The 20,061-nt window shown below is 34.6% G+C and overlaps 1 protein-coding gene and 1 pseudogene across 1 annotated transcript; one reads left to right on the top strand and one right to left on the bottom strand.

The window, feature by feature from the left end:
• The first annotated feature begins 1,860 nt into the window (after window positions 1–1,860).
• Window positions 1,861–10,996, top strand: LOC132282575 (protein FAR1-RELATED SEQUENCE 6-like). Its single transcript, XM_059784303.1, has 5 exons — window positions 1,861–2,136; window positions 7,428–9,577; window positions 9,681–9,880; window positions 10,507–10,592; window positions 10,674–10,996. The coding sequence occupies exon 2, from the start codon at window positions 7,430–7,432 to the stop codon at window positions 9,443–9,445; it is 2,016 nt and encodes a 671-aa protein (XP_059640286.1). The 5' UTR covers window positions 1,861–2,136; window positions 7,428–7,429; the 3' UTR covers window positions 9,446–9,577; window positions 9,681–9,880; window positions 10,507–10,592; window positions 10,674–10,996.
• Window positions 10,997–12,329: 1,333 nt separating this feature from the next.
• On the bottom strand, window positions 12,330–16,796 carry LOC132285949 (proline-rich receptor-like protein kinase PERK15; annotated as a pseudogene).
• Between the last annotated feature and the right edge of the window lie 3,265 nt (window positions 16,797–20,061).

The raw sequence follows: 20,061 nt of genomic DNA, 5'->3' as shown, positions 1-20,061 counted from the left end.
CTACCTGTTTTGAGATAGTTCTATTTATGTTTGGTTTGGTAGGAATGAAGAAATTTGGATAGAAGGGGGTGAAGAAGGACTACATAAGACATCATAGAAAAATGATAATGTCCTTAAAAAGAGAAAGAAGGAATACCTTAAAGCCCCGTTTGGATTGGCTTTTCAAACGTTGTTTTTGGCCTTTTGAGTTTGGAAGTCGTTTGGAGTAGTGTTGGGTTAAATTTTTTAAAAAGCTTTTGGGCTCTGTAAGAGCATTTAGCTTCTCCAAAACGCTCTTTTAAAAAGACACGGAAGCCAAAATGATGTTTTAGTACAACTTTTTAAAACCCAAATATGCCATTTTTATTACATAGTTAAAAACAGAATATCCCAAGCATGTCCTTATATAATAGTTTTAAACCCAATTCCCAGCCTAATCAAATTAGAAATCAAATAGAATAAGAGATTGTAAAGACGATTCATATAAATCCAATAGTTCCATCATCAAGGTTGTTTTCTCCTTTATTTAATCAAAACCAGAAACCCTACTCATCAAGATTATTTTCTCCTTTATTTAATCAAATAAAAAACCCTATCAAACCAAAATTTACAGACACGGTACTCATATCCATTCGATGGTTGTATAGTGCAACCAACGTTCTTTGACGACAAGGTTTTTACCCTGTACAATGATTTATTTCAACTTTTTCTGATCACAGATCAGAAATCTTCTATGTTATTCCATCACAAATTTCATTCAAGAGGCTATTGTGACTTCCTCAGTTTTGCTCTTGAATTTTACCCTAAAAGGTCTCGTACTAACTGGAGATAACACCATCACATATAAGCACTTCACCTTTCCTTTACCCAGATGATGTGGGATTGTGTACCTATAACTCGTCTAGTGTAATAACCTGTCAGTGTCTCGCACCCATCCACATGGTCATCACAATCCACCTCTCTTGGAAGTCTAAAGTTTCCGTCGGCACACTTTCAACTCAGTCAAGCTATGATATCATTTGTAACAATCCATCAGTCATTTCGTAGGTTGAGATATGAAATGAATTTTCATTATCTTTCTTTTCCAATGTAATGATCTTGAATGGTCATTCCGGCTATATACTTGCATCACATTACACACAAAGTTATACATGCATATTTTCAAACCTTAAAACTAATTTACGAACATCAATAGAATTGGTAATGATATTATATTATTTTACCATTTTGCCCATAAATTATATGAGGTTTAAGATGTCATTTTGCCCGTAACTGACATTTTATCCATTTTTATAATCCCACCTACCTTCCATGAGGTTTGTTGCATTCAGGCGCCCTTAAGGTATTGAAAATCTGTTGGGTTAAAACATAATCTTAGAGGATATAAGTAGAATTATAAAACATAAAGAGATTTATGTGAAATATTGATAAACCTCAAATAAGGTAATTGGTATAAACCATATTATTCATTGCATTATTGTTATGTTTGTAGATGAATTTAGAATTAGAAATGCATTTTAAGTAAGTAATAATACAAGAACTTTATATACATCTTAAGATAAATCTTATAGCACATTTTTAGATAAAACTTATCCTTAAAATCAAATCCATCGATTGCAGTTGTTTTGATAGCCTAGTGAAATAGTGCCTCTGTGAACCTTGAAATGCCAAAGTTCGACTTTATCATCTAACACTTCTTATCTTGCCAAAAAAAATATAAGAATAAAAAAATATAGATCTAGACATTTATTGTACAATTCCTATTGGTTCACTTTATATAGTCAGACTGGTTTGGTTCAATTATTTTGTTGTATTTATCCTCTCCAAAGAACCATGTCAACCCCCAATGTTAAATCACATAAATAAAGCCCTAGCCAAAACTAACCCAACCCAACCAACCTTTTTACGTTATAATAGAAGGCCCATCCACTTTGTAGTTAGGTCAACCCTAGTAGCATCTTCTCTTTCATACACCGAAGCAATTTACAAGCCGACGACGAAGACGACACAAGCAGCGTCTCACACAAACCCTAGCTGCTACACACCCCAAGTAAGCAACAAGCCGGCGACGACCCAAGCAAACGGGAAACCACCGGAAATCACCCATCGGCGACCACAACGCCGACAACAATCAGATCGTGTTTGATTTCGAAGCAGGTTAGTCTAAATATCTCAATCTTTCTCAGTGTTTCACTAATTTCTCTCACATCTGGTCTCAGTAGACATATTGTATACACGCACATACATATTGTATACACAAATCGTAAATTTATTGCCTATTGACGCGTAAACGAGCTCAATTGAGTCGAGCTCGAGTTCTTTCAGATCTCCATCGTGTCCACTTAGAGCTCGATCGAGCACGAGCTGAGCTCGAAGACCCTTCTGGATTTGTCGATCCGAGACAGAACACGAACCCTAGAACTGAATGATCCCTTGGCCCGGGCAAGAAAAGGAAATGTAAGAGTACGACTACCTTAGGACGATGAAAGTGCAAGAAAGAGTCTTGAGTATACCGAAATTTCTGTTATATAGCCATAGGGTAGGTTTAGATTCAGTCTCCTTTGAAAACACGCCCTAGAACTGTATAATACCTTGGCTCGGGCAAGAAAAGGAAAATGCAAGAGTACGACTACCTAAGGACGATGGAAGTGCAAGAAAGAGTCTCGAGTACACCCATTTTTTAGTTATACAGCCATAGGATAGGTTTAGATTTAGTCTCCTTTGAAAACACAGACCCTAGAACTGCACGATTTCTTGGTTCGGGCAAGAAAAGGAAAATGTAAGAGTGCGACTACCAAAGGACGATGGAAGTGCAAGAAAGAGTCTTGAGTACACCCAATTTTTAGTTATATAGCCATAGGATGGGTTTAGATTCAGACTCCTTTGAAAACACGAACCCTAGAACTGCATGATCCCTTGGCTAGGGTAAGAAAAGGAAAATGTAAGAGTACAACTACCTAAGGACTATGGAAGTGCAAGAAAGAGTCTTGAGCACACCCAATTTTTAGTTATATAATTATAAACCTACTCAGTATCCTTTGAAAACACACTAAACACACTAGTCTTCAATAGATGAAGGCAGTGTCACTAAAATCTGATGTACAATGGGTGTAGAAAAGGGAATGAAAAGAATCTATAATGTTCTACAAGATATCTTAGTCTGGTCTCTTGGCAACAACCAGAAAAATTACACTTTTCGACTCTGTTATATACGGTCATTTCTTTCATTACATCATACATCGCCATTTTGTAATTGTAGGGCTTTTTGCCATACATTATTATGCCACTTGAACTCAACAGGAAATACCGATGAGTTACCTCTCCTAGAAACACCAAGATTTAAGAGAGCAATGGCAGAAAACTCTATTTCTGCTGTCAAGATTTTTAGTTATATAAAATTAATAGGTCTCTCATTGCAAATTACCCAAAACATTATTTAAGGTTGCAATGCCGTAGGATTATGTGTCTAAAGGTTGGATTTATCAAATTCTCATATCCAAGAACAAGAGAACATGATTTGTTAATATTCATATTATCTAATATTCTTCTTAAAATAATGTTTTGAGGACAATGCTCTTAAGGCTGAACTACTTAACCTATACAATATGCTGAATGCATGTGGCAAACAACAGTGGGCCGTTTGACATCACCAAAAAGCTTCACAAAATTTTCTGTTCATTATCTTTCGTTCCCGAGAACCTCCCTGAACAATAGAAATACAAAAACTGTTCCAATATTCATAGGAAGGAATCAAGTCTGAGGTATACGTGTAAACTGACCTGATATATCTTTATAGCTTTTGTATGAAATATGTGTTCTATGTTGTTCATATATAGAATAAGATGCTTCTCATATTAATGTCATTTTGCTTCAGATTTTAGTCAAAGAGACAATTACATGGTAAAAGTCCTACCATAGCATGTTAATTGAGTTATGATGTCATGAATTCTCATAAAATAATAAGCCCACGTAAGAAGCATGGACACACCTAAAGGGCCGAAGTGTCTGTATATATACACATTTTATAATAGTAAGTTTATGCACATTAATAAGACTTCTTAAACCATTTATTTTGTTTTTAATTAGGGATGCGGAAGGAATTGTTCAAACCATTAATCTGATCCAATCCAATTAACCGCGGGATTCAGTGTTTTGTGGCTCATTGGTTCCTTTTTGGTTCCAAAAATGGTGGAACCATTCGGTTTGTTTGGTTCAGTTCAGTTCAGTTCATGGTTTAGAAGTTAAAAATAGAAGAAAAAAGAACCAATCTGAATTCCACCATTATATTTGATTATTTGTGCACACACTTGCATGTTTTTATTTAATTGATTGGTAACGTTTTGTCGATATGGGCTTGCATCACATAGACCCATTGTTTTACATACATATTAGTAGAAGTTAAAAAAAGAAGAAAAAAGAACCAATCTGAATTCCACCATTATATTTGATTATTTGTATACACACTTGCATGTTTTTATTTAATTGATTGGTAACGTTTGGTCGATATAGGCTTGCATCACATAAACCCATTGTTATACATACATATTATTCAAACCTAATTTACACAAATATATAAAAACATATATACATTTATAAAATTGTTTTATAATTTTCTATAAAAAATTATATTATATATCTTGTTTGCATTTTACATAACTTCTATGTTAATGAAAATGATTTTAGAAATAGAAATAAACTTTTAAGTAGGTAATATGGGAAGGAAGTCTAAGTTGAATAAGGCTTGATTTAGGCTAAACATTGTTGATATAAAATAACTTCGTTTTCAGGTAAGCTTATCAGTAAAGCCAAATTGATCTAAATTGTTCTTGTCCGCTCGTATTGGTTTAGTTTATGTAATTTGATCGGTTCGATTCGTTTCTAATTTTTAGGACAACTATCAGGATCAATTTGGTTAAATCTATCATCAAAATGAACCATGTGCTCCTCTAATCTTATTCATAAATAAAGTCCGGCCAAATCCAATCCTACTCGACCTTTCTCATATGATTTCAACCCTTTTAAGTTGAAATATTCAAAACCCATCCACTTCGTAATTAGGTCAACCATAATCTCCTCTTTCACACTCACAAAACCCTTGCTGCTACACACTCCAAGCAAGTACCAAGACGACGACAACCCAAGCAGCCGCAGCCTCACCTAAAACCACACATTGGCTACCACAACTCCGGCAACAATCACATCGTGTTTGATTGCCAAGTAGGTTAGTGTATATATGTGCATCATTTTCTCTGTTTCACTAATATAGTAAACTCCTCCTCATCTGGTCTCAATAGATATGTATACATATACATGCATGTACATATATTTATGCACACAGATCGTATATTTATTGCCTATTGACACGCGTAAACGAGTTCTATGTTGCACAAGTCTCCATCGTGGCTAGGCAGTGGTCGATCCAAAACAAGCTGACCTTGAAGACCCCTCTCGACTTGACAATCCCAGACAGGACATGAACCCTAAAATTCCATGTGGCTCTTTTCGTTGAAGCCCCACTGGCACAGGCAGTGATTGGTGCAATAATAAAAGCTAGGTTTGTCAAGCATGAAAGTGCAAATTAGAGCCTAAGTACATCCAGTTTTTGCTATATAGCTATAGGATTAAGTTTTTAGTCAGCCTCTGATTATAACACACCAGACTGACATGACTAGCGTAGTAGGGTAATGGCTTCAATAAATGGATGCAGTGTCACTAAAATGTGATGCACATGAGTATAGGAAAGTGAGTGAAATAATCTATAATTTTGAACGAGAGATCTTAGCCTGGCCTATTGGCAACAAGCACACAAATTGAACTTTTCAGATCTGTTATAAACGATTGTATTTTTCATTAAATCATCGGTCACCATGTTACACACCTGAATTCGACAGAAAATTGAGTCCCCTCTGCTAGGAACACCAAGATATAAGAGACTAATGACAGACAACTCCAGTTCAGCTATCAACTTTTTTAGTTACATAGAAGTGACAGTTTTCTCATTGCAAATTACACAAAACATTGTTTTAGGCCACATAATATGGACAAATTAAACTTGTGAATGTATATATATATATATGGACAAATTAATTGCCAAGAGTGATAAATCTCACAATGCTCAATTGGTAGATTATTGTACTACTTGTGAGATAGAACAATCTTGACTTTATTTTCGTCCATGATTCTATATGGACTTGAGCTTGATCAATAGGTTGGCGTCCAGTCAACTTTAGAAGCATGACTCTAGAGTCGAAGGCGTTTAACTTATCAGTAATTTTTCAAGTAAGAGCTTACTCTGGGGCTTATTCTAGAGATTCCCTGTGAGTGTTCATGTGAATGAAAAACCATATAGGAAATGAAAAACAATATAGGCTCAATTACAGTTCAGACTCAGACTGTATACTCGCTTTAAGACATTGTGGCAGTATTAAATTATGCTACATGAATTAGGATACATCCGTTGCTGTGCTATAGCATTGTGTGTCTAAGGGTTGATTTATCAAATTCTCATATCCAAGAACAAGAGAACATGACTTATTAATATTCATATTATCTAATATTCTATAACATAATGTTTCAAGGGCAATGCTACTTAGGCTGAACTAGTTAACTGACACAATTCATTGAATCCACCTGGCTGCCCAGGTGGCAAACAACATTGGGCCATTTTGCCATTACCAAAAATCTTCTACACACTCGGACTCTAGCTTACATTGTCTGTTCATCTTCTTTTGCTCCCGAGAAGCTTGCTCTCAACAAGAGAAATACAAAAACCATTCCAATTTTCATAGGAAGAATCAACTGTAATGAAATCTGAGGTATTGGTTTAAACTGACCTGATATATTTTTAATTTTTTTACAGCTTTTGTATGGTACTATGTGTTCTTTGTTGCTTGTTATGTGAATAAGATGATATCTTATGCTTGCTGGAAAAAAAAAAGATGCATCTCTTGTTTACTACACTTTGCTTCAGATTTTATTTAATGAGACAGATGCATAGTAAAATTAGTACCATAGCATGTTAGTTGTTACCATTATGTGTCTATGCTTTTGACTTCATGTTGCAAGCTTTTTATTATGGGACTAATAAGCGGTGGATGTTGACTCCTTAGTCCTTTCTAACTAATTTATTTTATCATACATTATTATTCTTTCATGCTTCTCATGAGAAGGATTTCTATACATATCTCTTTAGAGAGAGACAATGTCAAATTTTGAAATCAATATTCCTTCTAATCCTTTAATTTCGGGTGGTATAACACAGTTAGAAAGGATTTCAATTTGAATTCTTTTGATTTATTTGTTGAAAAAAATAGGTAATGTTATTTTTCAATTCAAAGCTAGCTAGCATGCACATAAATTTTGGGTAAATATGCTGTATAATTTATTCTCTCTTTTTTGTAGTTGCTTCTTTGTATGATCAAGTACTTACCATCTTTTTATTTTATTAGGAATGGAAGAAGATTCTCATGTGCAAATGATGATAAATGAGGACAATAAAATGCCGTGTGGTCAGGAGATTGGCAATGATGATAGAACAAATGAGCAAGAGTTAGAAGGAGTATTAGTTGGGGATGAAGGGGAAAAACCTAAGGCTGGGATGGTTTTTTATTCCGAGGAAGAAGTTCGTAATTTCTACAACAACTATGCCCAGCGTCTGGGTTTTGGTGTGACAAAAATTAGTGTAAAGAATGGAAATGACGGCAAATCAAGATACTTTTCACTTGCATGTGCTCAGCATGGTAAGTCAGTATCAACAGCAAAAGACTCTTATCACCCAAGGCCTTCAACTAAGACCAATTGCAAGGCCAAAATTAATGTTACTGCTAAAGATGATGGAAGGTTCATTATTGCTCGTGTTTATCTTGATCATAATCATGCTTTGAATCCGGGAAAGGTACGACTTAGGTGTAACAAGGCATTAGATTCTCATGTCAAAAGAAAATTGGAATTAAATGACTTGGTGGGTATAAAGAGGAGTAAAAATTTCCATTCATTTGTTGAAGCTTGTGGCTTCGAAAATTTGCTGTTAACAGGACAGTTGAGACTTAGATTTGGAGATGCTGAAGCCCTTTGTAACTATTTTTATCGCATGCAAAATAGGAATTCAAACTTCTTTTTCATGATTGATATGGATGGCGAAGGCTGTTTAAGGAATGTGTTTTGGGCTGATTCAAGGTGTAGGGCCATGTACGAGTCATTTGGAGATGTTATCACTTTTGATACTACATACCTCACAAAAAAGTATGACATGCCGTTGGCTTCATTTGTTGGGGTGAACCATCATGGGCAGTCTGTGTTGCTTGGTTGTGGTTTACTATCTAATCAGGATACCGATACTTATACTTGGTTATTTAAGTCATGGTTGGCATGTATGCTAGGGTGTGCTCCAAAAGCTATTGTTACAGATGAGTGCAAGGCTATTCAAGAAGCAGTCCTAAAGGTGTTTCCTGATTCTCGGCATCGTCTGTGCCTTTGGCATATCATGCAAAAGCTTCCTGTGAAATTGGGGGGACTTGCGCAGTATAAAATGATTAAGAAGATCTTTGAAAATATCGTGTATGAATCAGTTCAGCCTGATGAGTTTGAAAAAAGTTGGGCTGAAATGAGTATTGAATACAACCTTGAGAATAATGAATGGTTGAAGTCGTTATATGCTGATCGTCATTGTTGGGTTCCATTATATGTGAAATGGACCTTTTGGGCTGGAATGTCAACTACCCAACGAGGTGAAGGCATGAATGCTTTTTTTGATGAGTATGTTCATTCAAAAACCACCTTGAAGCAATTTGTTGAACATTATGACAATGCCTTGAAGAGTAAAGTTGAGAAAGAAAGAAAGGCAGATCTTGCTTCTTTCAGTTCTACCATCCCAACAATAACTGTTCTTTCTATTGAAAAACAGTTCCAGAATGCTTACACTAATGAGATCTTTAAGCTATTTCAAGATGAGATGAGGGGTTTGATTTATTGCAATGTCTCTGTCATTAAGAGAGAAGGTCCAATGTCCACATTTGAAGTGACAGAAAGTGTTGTACAAAAAGATGGCATATATTCAGAGGAGATGAATTATGAGGTTGTTTACAATGAGACTGAATGTAAAGTACAATGCTTATGCCACTTGTTTGAATTTCAGGGTATTTTGTGTAGACATGCAATCTCTGTGATGATGAAAGAAAAGATGAATGAGGTTCCATCTCATTATATTCTTGAACGTTGGCGAAAGGACATTAAGCGTGGGTACACTTTTATGGAAAATGCTTACGATGATTATAGCAATAATGAACAAAGACACCGCAGTAATAAGTTGAATCCACTGTTTCACGAACTTCAAGAGCTTGGAGCAGAGTCTGATTATAAATGTGAGGTTTTAATTAAATTATTGAAGGAGGCAAAGGAGACGCTCCTTGCAATTGACTCCAGTTGCGAGACTAGACAAATTAATCAAGTCATCGGTGCCAGCAATTGAATGGTAGCATGAGCTCCATGGAATAGGAAGCGTTGGCAATAGGTTGCTTACTCCTTTTAAAAGCGCAAAGAAAAAGTCGTCCACCTTCAGAAAGAATCCATAGTTGACGAAATAGTTCAAAAAGGGAAGAAGGTATTTTTATGCGTAACCTTTTATCAATTTCATTGATCTTTGGTATATCAAGTTATATCATTTTTTTGCTTATTGAGTTTTTGTTTAAATGCTGTGTTTATAGGTCTCTGAATGAAGATATGAAGAAACCTCTTTGGTTCCATGATGCTGCGTCCTTTTTGGCAATTTTGTATTGTCATCCTCCTTTTCTTCCACAGCTGCACAATGAAAGATATGTTCCTCTCCACAAGCTATTGCCGTTTCAGCTAACGCATGTGGGGGGCATAAATGACTTGGTGAAAGGAAGTGCAAAAAATGGAAAAGGTAACATTTACATATTTTGCTACTCTTTCGTCACTACATTTTGATTATAGAACATTAGAATGTTGCATCTACAGGTTCATCAAAGCATTTTGACAGTCATGAATGATAGTATTGTACCCACCACTGGTATGACTGCTTCACATATTGTTGACAAAATTGCAACGTGAAAAGTCATGTGGTAATTGAAGTGTCCATGCCAAACTATTTCATCATTTATATGTTTTTAAAATTTATCTGTAATGCCAAGTCCATAAATTATGATGATTGAATGATTTATTTTATTATTTTAGGAGACTGCTTCAACTGATCCATCTTTGGAATGGCATGCATGCTGGGACAATTACAAATTTTATAGTTTTATAGATAAGACATTTGAGGCAATTACATAGGAATTAATCATTGTGTGACATGTCAACATTGCTTCTGAATTATTTAATTATTTTTCACCCATTACATGCTAATGAGCAATCCAACTTGGCAAACTTCAGCCAACTTCCGCAGGTTCATATTACTGTTAATCATAGTTTTGTGTAATTGTTCACATTCATATTTTTGTTTCTGTATATTTATGCCATAATTCTGATTTTTTTTGTTTGTTCATTATCCATTTGAATGTGTCGTGGCAGAACTATGCAAGATTAGAGTCCGACAGTTCAACAAGATGGTTCATTTACCTGCAAAAACAATCTCGAGCCTAGAATTAATTTTTAAGGTATGATTTATACTAGTTAATAAAAAGTAAGCTAGTTGTCAAAAACTTGAAATTTATCTGAGGCTATTTAATTCTTTGCAGGTTCTCTTTGGGCGTCCCCTCATACCAATTTTGGCTTATTATAGGGATGGAGAACTTGATCCTTTTTTCTTTGCATGGAGTTGTGGTGGCTAATGTTTCGTAGTTTTCTATTTTATTTTTCATTATATTTTTTGATGAGAATGTTTGTCTAATTACATGAGTTGAAAATATATACACACAGCGTTTTATGGATAATGTCATGAATGTATCTGATGCTGTTATGTTTTTCTTGAGTTAACTTTGACAGCATCAAATTGTAAGTGGTGAATTTAAATTCTCTGTGACCGACTCAAAATTAATTTACTCCTGTGGTTTCTTATCCATCCTTGTTTAAGATCTTCCGTGTAGCTCTTTCACAAGCGCAAAGAATGACGACTCTGGAAAATAAAGATGGAAACAACTTATGAGGGGTGTTGCCGGAGGCCTTGAAAGAAGTAGAATTTGCCAGATATTGCCGGGTTATTGTTAGTGATCGATCATTGTCAGCAATTGGCAGTAAGTGTTTTCGTTAAAAACTCTTCTTGCATTATTGACTTGCAGCCCTTTACTGTCTTCTATTTGGAAAGTTGTTGGAACTCTTGTACATGAAAAACAATTACAGACGCGTATCTTCAAACATGGTTTTTGGCAGCCTTAATCTTTATATGATGTATCAAAATTGCCATATCTTCAAAAATTTGAGGAATTATGAGTTACTCATTTATTCCACACAAGTGGAAACACTTGCTAAAATAGCCAATGAAATATTGATGGATTTTCTGTCACAGGCCAATAAATACTATGCAATTTAGTTGAGGAGCCTGTTTGGTAGGGTAGAAAAGTAGAAGAAAGGATGAAAAGCGAACGTGAATGGAAGGGGGAGAAAGAGAAGGGAAAAGAGGGAGTTGAGAAACTTTTTATTATTTTATTTTAATTTAATTTAATTTTAATTAGCAAGAAACTCATGCACTCATTTGTCCTTACCTTACCTTACCTGCTCGAACCCTCACAATCCCTTGGGGTAGAGGAGCACTTGGTGAGTTGAGAAACTATTTTCTTACCCCTCCGCCATATTCCTCCATTTCAAATGTGGGAGGAGTGTGTCGGTTAAAATTTATAACTATCATTCGCCCCTTATTTCTTTCTTTCCTCTAACAAACTGACCACCTAGGAAAGGCCCGTTCCCTTACTTCGGATTACCCAATGACCCCAAGAATGTATAGAATTAAAATAACTATGTATACCTGTCAGTAGATTCTCATTCTTTATGAAAATTAATTACTAAAAAATAATATGAAAAACTTGTACAAAAATAATTATGTTATGTTTGGGAATACCGAATTGGTGTTTTGGATTTGAAATTAAAAGAAGAATTAGTACAAATTTTGAACTAAATTAAACTTTTTTTAATCCTAAATCCAACGGAATGCCAAACATAACATTACTACCTCTAGAATATTTTTCTTTTCATTGAAATAGGACTCTTTAACTTGGTGCTGAAAGTGAAGGTTTGAGATAGATTTGAATCACAAAATGTTGAAATCCAATTAAAATAAATTAATTTGACAACACTAATAATCTGAATATCCTCCCAATCGAAATATAAAACAACACTAGCAACGGTAGGATTATCTAGAATAAAGAAAGTGAAACTGCAATTGACAATACTATGACGAATGTCTATAAAAAGAACAGAACATTAATAATACATAAAGGATAGTCGAACAGAATAAAATTCCACAATAATTAATGTTGTACAAAAAACTGCTTAATAAATAATAACAACACATGCAGCACAAATTTCCAAAGTTGATAGGTTTAATTCAGCATCTCACTTGTAAAAGTTGAGAATAACTGAGCTATAATTTAACAAATATTTTTCAATCAAATTCTTTGCATAAAGCATAATTTATTTGAGCTATATAGGGTCTTGAAAACTTACTGAATATGAAGGACAATAACATCATGCAGAACAGTTTCAAACCGTCTACTAAAAGACCATTTCTCATTTCACTGAAAGTAATCAGGGGCAGATGGGTCGGTCACAGTGTCTCCATTAGCACCATGTTCCTGGCTTCCTGGTGCGATATTCCCGAGTATCTTTGAATACTCCTCCTCCTCCTCGACAATATCCGGACTTTCATAGATTGTGCTATATCCGGGTAGACTACCTTCGCTTAGATCAGCTAGAGATACATTTACTTCTAAAGCTCGGACAATCTGCACACACACATATATATATCAAAAGGATTGTTCATTCCAGCATACAAATTCTTAGATTTCATTTTCAGTTACTATATAAATAGCTATGCTGATTGAATGGAGAGATGTACCATGCTCATTCGTGGGCGATGCTGTGCCGGATGACTTACACAAGCAGCAGCACAAGTAACCATCCGAGTCATCTCAACAGAATTATAATCCTTTCGCAACCTTGGATCGGCAAGAGTATCAAATTTTTTGTCTTTCAAAGCTTTTGTGAGCAATGGCTTCGCCTAAAATTTTAATCAGAAAAATGTGTTAATTCTTATTCTTTCTGCTTGACCAAAGATTGTAGCCATTATTATTGCATTGCTAACATAGAAAACTCACCCAGTCAACTATATATTGAGCTTCCCCGGTAGGCCGACGACCGGTGATCAACTCTAGAAGCACAACCCCAAAGGAGTAGACATCTGACTTTTCAGTAATTTTCCTATTAATACACTCTGGATCTATATAACTGCAACCAACAATTGTGGATGTGAATGAGAGAAGTCGTATATATACAACTCATTTTATATCATCATTTTAAGCTACTATATACAAGACTATATGTATGTATGGCAATACTAATAATTAAAGCTACTTTCACTGAACAAATAAGAAAAAAAAAGGTTCTGATCACCCTTTAGTGCCCGCTGCAGCGGTGGAGAGGTGAGTGTGAGCATCAGAATTGAACCTAGCAAGACCAAAATCTGCTACCTGTAATTAAAGCAGGGTTCAATTATATGTATTAATACAATTGATTATGAGCAAAACAGAAGAGACAGTTTGAGCACTACATTAATTGATACGAATAATTTCACATTTTCTAGCTCTTCATAATCTGTTCATTGGGAATATATACCGGAAACATATATTCTGAAGAATAGATCAAACACATGCCAAACTCTAAAGATGGATAACCTATATTCATAAAAAAAAAAAAAAATAATTGTATGAAATTTTTGTACATATGTTTTTTTTTTCTGCGGATCCCACCTTTGCCTTAAAACTGTCATCAAGAAGAATATTTTCAGACTTGATGTCACGATGTATGATTTTGGGATCACCTGCAAAAATAGTACGTACATTTGATGAAGACAATTGAATCTCTGAGCCAAAACTAAAATAATTTGTCAAACTCACAGTCCTCGTGCAAATATGCGAGTCCCTTAGCAGAGCCTAAAGCAATTTTCATCCTCATTCCCCATCTTAAAGTAGGGCCGTCGTTGTCTGCAATATATGTCATTAATTTTTCCATGATAAGATAGCATTAATGGAGGTAGGGATTGAAATTGAAACAAACACCTAGAAACCATATTCCAACATACATATAGTTCCTAAGAAATGATCTTATTTTATTTATTTATTTTAATCTTGACAAGAAATACTCAGCATAACCACCTTGTGTCAAAATTAGTTGAAGGGAATTAATATTCCCAATAAGAAGGTAGGGAAAAAAGAAATAAATAACAAAGCATTCTTGTCTACGTTTTTTCTTCACTCCATGGTTGACCATGGAGATTGGTGAAGCAACAAGTGATGTAATTGCATAAAGGGCTCACCGTGTAAGTGGAACTTCAATGTTTTGTTTGGAACAAACTGATAGACCAACAATCTCTCAGTCCCATAGATGCTTGTGGTGAATACTACTAATTGTCTTAATCTCAGTCTCAACTTCCAGGCTTCAGCTTCTTGATTGCAACCTCTTTCCCTTCTGGAATGACTACTCCTCTGTAGACATCACCAAAGCCGCCTTTACCAAGAAAGTTGGCTTTAGAGAAACCATTTGTTGCGTTTTCTAATTCTTCATATGTATATATAATAGTCTTTGACCCTAAACTGCTGCCATCTGAAACTCGTCTCCGCAGCATTGGACTTGTGTCGTGTGTTTGTGGAGATGCAATTTGTTGCTGTTTCTGGCCTGCATGTCCGTTAATTAGAAGGTTCACACACACACATTTATATGGAGAAAGCGACTAGCAATACACAATATATATGAAGCCTATTAAGGATTACTTACAATAATTACTACTCACTGATAAATTCCCCTAGTCATTTTCCATAAAGTTGAATTATTCTATGAGTCATGCTATTTAGCCCGACAAATAAAAACTTACTATTTTACTGAGTCTATGTGTTTCATGTGTCAAATAAAATTGAGATATTAAAGTCAGTCAAATATATCATTTTCCTTATTTAATTAATTTTCTTTTACAAATACATTCTTAGAAGTGTTCTACTTAATTTATCTTTTATTATATTCTACCACCAAGCTTTTGAAATTATATTTCCTTGACTCGCATAAAACTTTTTTTTCCCAATAAGTACCGCACAATCTTTACTTGTTAATCGATATGCCCTTTTTTATTAAAATATATATTTATTTGTTTCATATTTAGTCCGCTTTAAAATTATGGGAATGTTTGGTTGAACTTTTTTTTTTTTATAGACTTATTTTGTCTGTTTCAAAATAAATATCTCTTTTAAAAAATTTTTATAATTTTTTTTAAAAGCGACATTAAATAATTTTAAAGAATTGAAAATTATAAATTTGTACAAAAAAAAAAAATTGTTATATGAAAATTCGTTTAAAAAAATCATAATTTTTAAATTCTTAGAGAAACGAAACAGGTCCTATACTATTCAAACGCTTAAAAACATTAATACAATATACTTGATATATATAGAAATGATAACCATATGAAAGCTCAAGAGTGGGTCCCATCCCCTATATCAAGATATAGAAACCAGACAAATAGGTCTAACATAGGTCTAACAAATGGATTTAGGAACCATTTTTCTATAGTTTATATATAAGAAAATGATAAAGATGATGAAAGAAAAATCGTAATCCATATCACGAATGAGGTGAATATTCCAAAATAGGTATCTACTGAAAAGGAAAACTCTAGTCTTACTATATTTTCATCTTTGCTTACAAACCTATGTAAAACTGTTAATTTGTTCATGTTGTTTTACCTTTTACAAGCTCCGTCTGTAAATTTGAATATCTTCACGGAAGAAGTACGTCGATTGAATCCCTTACAAATTACAAGTTTCTGTGCATGTGTTTTACCTATTTTTAAAATTGTCTCTCTGTAAAACTCTTAATTTTCAAGACAATTTCAAGCCTTTTATTGGTATGATGTTTTAGGAATCATTTTTCTATATATATAAATACACACCCTTTTCTCGATCTCCTTTATATGGCATATCTAGCTTTGAACCGTATGGGATTTGCTCATAATTTCATAAACATTTTACACACAGACGAATTTAGAAATTTATATGGGAAACTTTATATATAGTGGTTTTTTTTTTTTTAGTAGGAGCAATTTCAAAATTTTATAAGTATAAATATAAAAAAATACAAATTTAAGAAATGCCCCATTGAGCACACAGTAGATCCGTCTCCGCACATAAACACACATACATGCATACATATATATACAAGATAAATATCTCACTTTGGGGAAGTGCAGCGGAGGAAGCAGCCAATGCATGGCCTCTCTTCTTCTTGTACCAGATGATGAAAATGGCCACAGCAATCAGCAAAACTGGGATTCCAATCCCAGCACCAATCCCAGCAACCAGTTTAGTATTGCTAGAATTTGATGATGATGCCGGAGTAGTGGTGGTGGTGTCAGGGGGCGGCGGACTGGTGGTGGTATAACTATCCGAGGGTGGTGCAGTGGTGTAATCATTGCCATAGGACGACATGATCGATCTGATTCCACTACTCAGGTTGTACGTACGTTACGTAGTTATTTATGGTGTGCGCACATGGGCTCCAAGTCGTCTTGATAAGCTAGCCTTTCTTTGCCAAGTCTTTGCCAAAGTCTTCGTGGAATGTTTTGCCAAGTCTTTGTGGAATGTTAGCAGATACAGGTAAATTAATGTTCTGGACATATTGTTAATGTTGCAACTGTCCAAATTCATTTAGTACGTACATGAAATGGTTGGCTATTGGCACTCTAATTATGAACCATTCTAGCTTGTTTGAATGGTCTATCTTTCATTAGATCGATGAGATATTTTATCAAAGTCGGATCTAGCTTACTACTTTACACCCTTACTTTCTTTCAATGGAAAAGCAAACACGTGAAAGGATTTTTTAGCCAAGCCAAGTTCGGACAGGTGAAAGAAATTTTTAGCCAAGTCAGGTTCTGACACGTGGAGCATGTTGTGAAAATTCCACATAATTATAGAAAAATATATAATTCATACACAAGATAACAACACGAATAAGTTAATGATAAATGATTCAGATTAATATAATAATATAAATTAAGAATGAAAAATAACAATAATAAAATAGATAAGAAAGTGCTCGCCTGAATGTTGAGGCACGTATGTGTAAATACATTAAAAATGAAAAACAACAATAATAAAATAGATAAGAAAGTGCTGGCCTGAATGTTGAGGCGCGCATGTGTAAATACATTAATCTAAAATTGATAGTCCTCCCCTTCGTGCGGGTATTGATGAAACTAGTCAGCTCCAATATACAACCCAATCAGATCGCAGTGGCATCTCCTCCATATATACGACCACAGGAAGACTAAATCTAAGTCTATACGTGTCTCGTTGCCTATAAACTCAATATATGAAATAAAATATATAATACTTCTATATGAGTCTTACCTATTCATATATCATCACTCATATATACAAAAAACCTCACTGTAGAAAAATGAGAAGTCTTCCTCTCTCTCTCTCTCTCTCTCTATATATATAGAATAATAACTATAACGGTTATACATACTTAATATGATATTAAGTAAAATTAAAAAGGTTATATTAAATATAATTTAATAGTAATTAATATATTATAATTGAATATATAATTTATTTATTTTTATTAAAATATCCATAACAGTCCCCACCTATTTTAATAAAAATAAATAAGTAAAATATTATTGAGTAACTTTATACTAGGTGCTTTCTGGGCTTGGACCTACACTTAGTGTGATATTCTCCATATGAGGAACCTGAATGAACTAAGTTTTGAATTCGGTTCCTTGAGTCAAACTTTAACATACCACACACATAGTATTAACGATAGACTTGGTTTGACGAGTTAGCGCGATTAATGACCAGGCGCTGGTATCTTAATTCTCATAAAAGTTCTAGGGAACAGCCTAACTCCCATGGTTGCGGCCTCATGACGACTTTCACTTAAGTGAATCCTCCAAAGGTATATGTGATCTATATCCTGCGAGAGTATGCTCGCCTTGAATTCATTCAGGGCAAAGCCCTTCCTTCATTCAGGGCTAATGAGCAATCCAATTTGGCAAACTTCAGCCATCTTCCGCAGCTTCATATTACTGTTAATCACAGTTTTGTGTAATTGTTCACATTCATATTTGTGTTAATGTACACTTATGCCATAATTCTGATTTTTATTTTTTTGTTCATTCTCCATTTGAATGTGTCACGGCAGAACTACGGAATATTAGAGTCCGACAGTTCAACAAGATGGTTCATTTACCTGCGAAAACAATCTCGAGCCTAGAATTAATTTTTAAGGTATGATTTATACTAGTTAATAAAAAGTAAGCTAGTTGTCAAAAACTTGAAATTTATCTAAGGCTATTTAGTTCTTTGCAGGTTCTTTTTGGGCGTCCCCTCAGACCAATTTTGGCTTATTATAGGGATGGAGAACTAGATCCTTTTTTCTTTGCATGGAGTTGTGGTGGCTAATGTTTCGTACTTTTCTATTTTATTTTTCATTATATTTTTTTGATGAGAATGTTTGTCTAATTACATGAGTTGAAAACATATACACACAGCGTTTTATGTAAAATGTCATGAATATATCTGATGCTGTTATGTTTTTCTTGAGTTAACTTTGACAGCTTCAAATTGTAAGTGGTGAATTTTAATTCTGTGTGACTGACTCAAAATTAATTTACTCCTGTGGTTTCTTATCCATCCTTGTTTAAGATCTTCCATGTAGCTCTTTCACAGGCGTAAAGAATGACAACTCCGGAAAATAAAGATGGAAGCAACTTATGAGGGGTGTAGGAGGCCTTGAAAGAAGTAGAAGTTGCCGGATATTACCGGGTTATTGTTAGTGATCGATCATTGTGAGCAACTGGCAGTAAGTGTTTTCGTTAAAAACTCTTCTTGCATTATTGACTTGCAGCCCTTTACTTTCTAGTACTTGGAAAGTTGTTGGAACTCTTTTACATGAAAAACAATCACAGACGTGTATCTTCAAACATGGGTTTTGGCAGCCTTAATCTTATGATGTATCAAAATTGCCATATCTTAAAAAATTTGAGGAATTATGAGTTACTCATTTATTCCACATAAGTGGAAACACTTGCTAAAATAACTATAACTATAAAGGAAAGAAAAATAGAAAAACCTTTTTCTCTGTATTAGCCCACTATTCACGAGTTTACACAGGTTCTCTTTATAGGAGAGAATACACATACATACCTAGCTGGCCTATTTAACAATTTCCTATTTTACAGCATTTGACCAATATTCTATTTACAGAAAATTTTCTTCAAATATTATATTTACAGCTAATAATATTTGGTAGTATTACTACAAAATCTTTCCTTTTCAACACTCCCTCTCAAGCTGGTTTGAAGATATCCTCCATAGCCAGCTTGCCAATTAGTCGGTCGATCTGTCTTGTAGGAAGTCCCTTTGTAAGCACATTTGCAACTTGCTCAGTAGTAGGAATGTATGGCATACAGATTAATCCATTTTCGAGCTTTTCCTTGATGAAGTGTTTGTCTACCTCCACGTGCTTTGTTCTGTCATGAAGAATTGGATTGTGAGCGATCGAAATAGCAGCTTTATTGTCACAGTACAATTTCATAAGCAATGAATTAGAGACCTTTAATTCATCCAATAGTCTCTTAATCCATAATACCTCACAAATTCCATGAGCAATTGATCTAAACTCAGCCTCTGCGCTGCTTCTCGCTACTACATTCTGTTTTTTACTCCGCCAGGTGACAAGATTGACTCCAACAAAGGTGCAGTAGCCAGAAGTTGACCGTTTATCAATAGCACACCCAGCCCAATCTGCATCAGTATAGGCTTCAACTTGCAAATGCCCACAGTTTTTTAACAATAGACCTCTTCCAGGGGTCCCCTTTAGGTATCTAAGAATTCCGTAGACTGCATCAAAGTGTTCTTG

The sequence above is a fragment of the Cornus florida genome, unplaced genomic scaffold (assembly GCF_030987335.1).
Source record: "Cornus florida cultivar Cherokee Brave unplaced genomic scaffold, ASM3098733v1 CherokeeBrave_3.0.0_Hap2_Chr11, whole genome shotgun sequence".
Classification (NCBI taxonomy): Eukaryota; Viridiplantae; Streptophyta; class Magnoliopsida; order Cornales; family Cornaceae; genus Cornus; species Cornus florida.
Note: the sequence above shows the minus strand (reverse complement) of the source record. Positions and strands in the feature narration are given on the sequence as shown.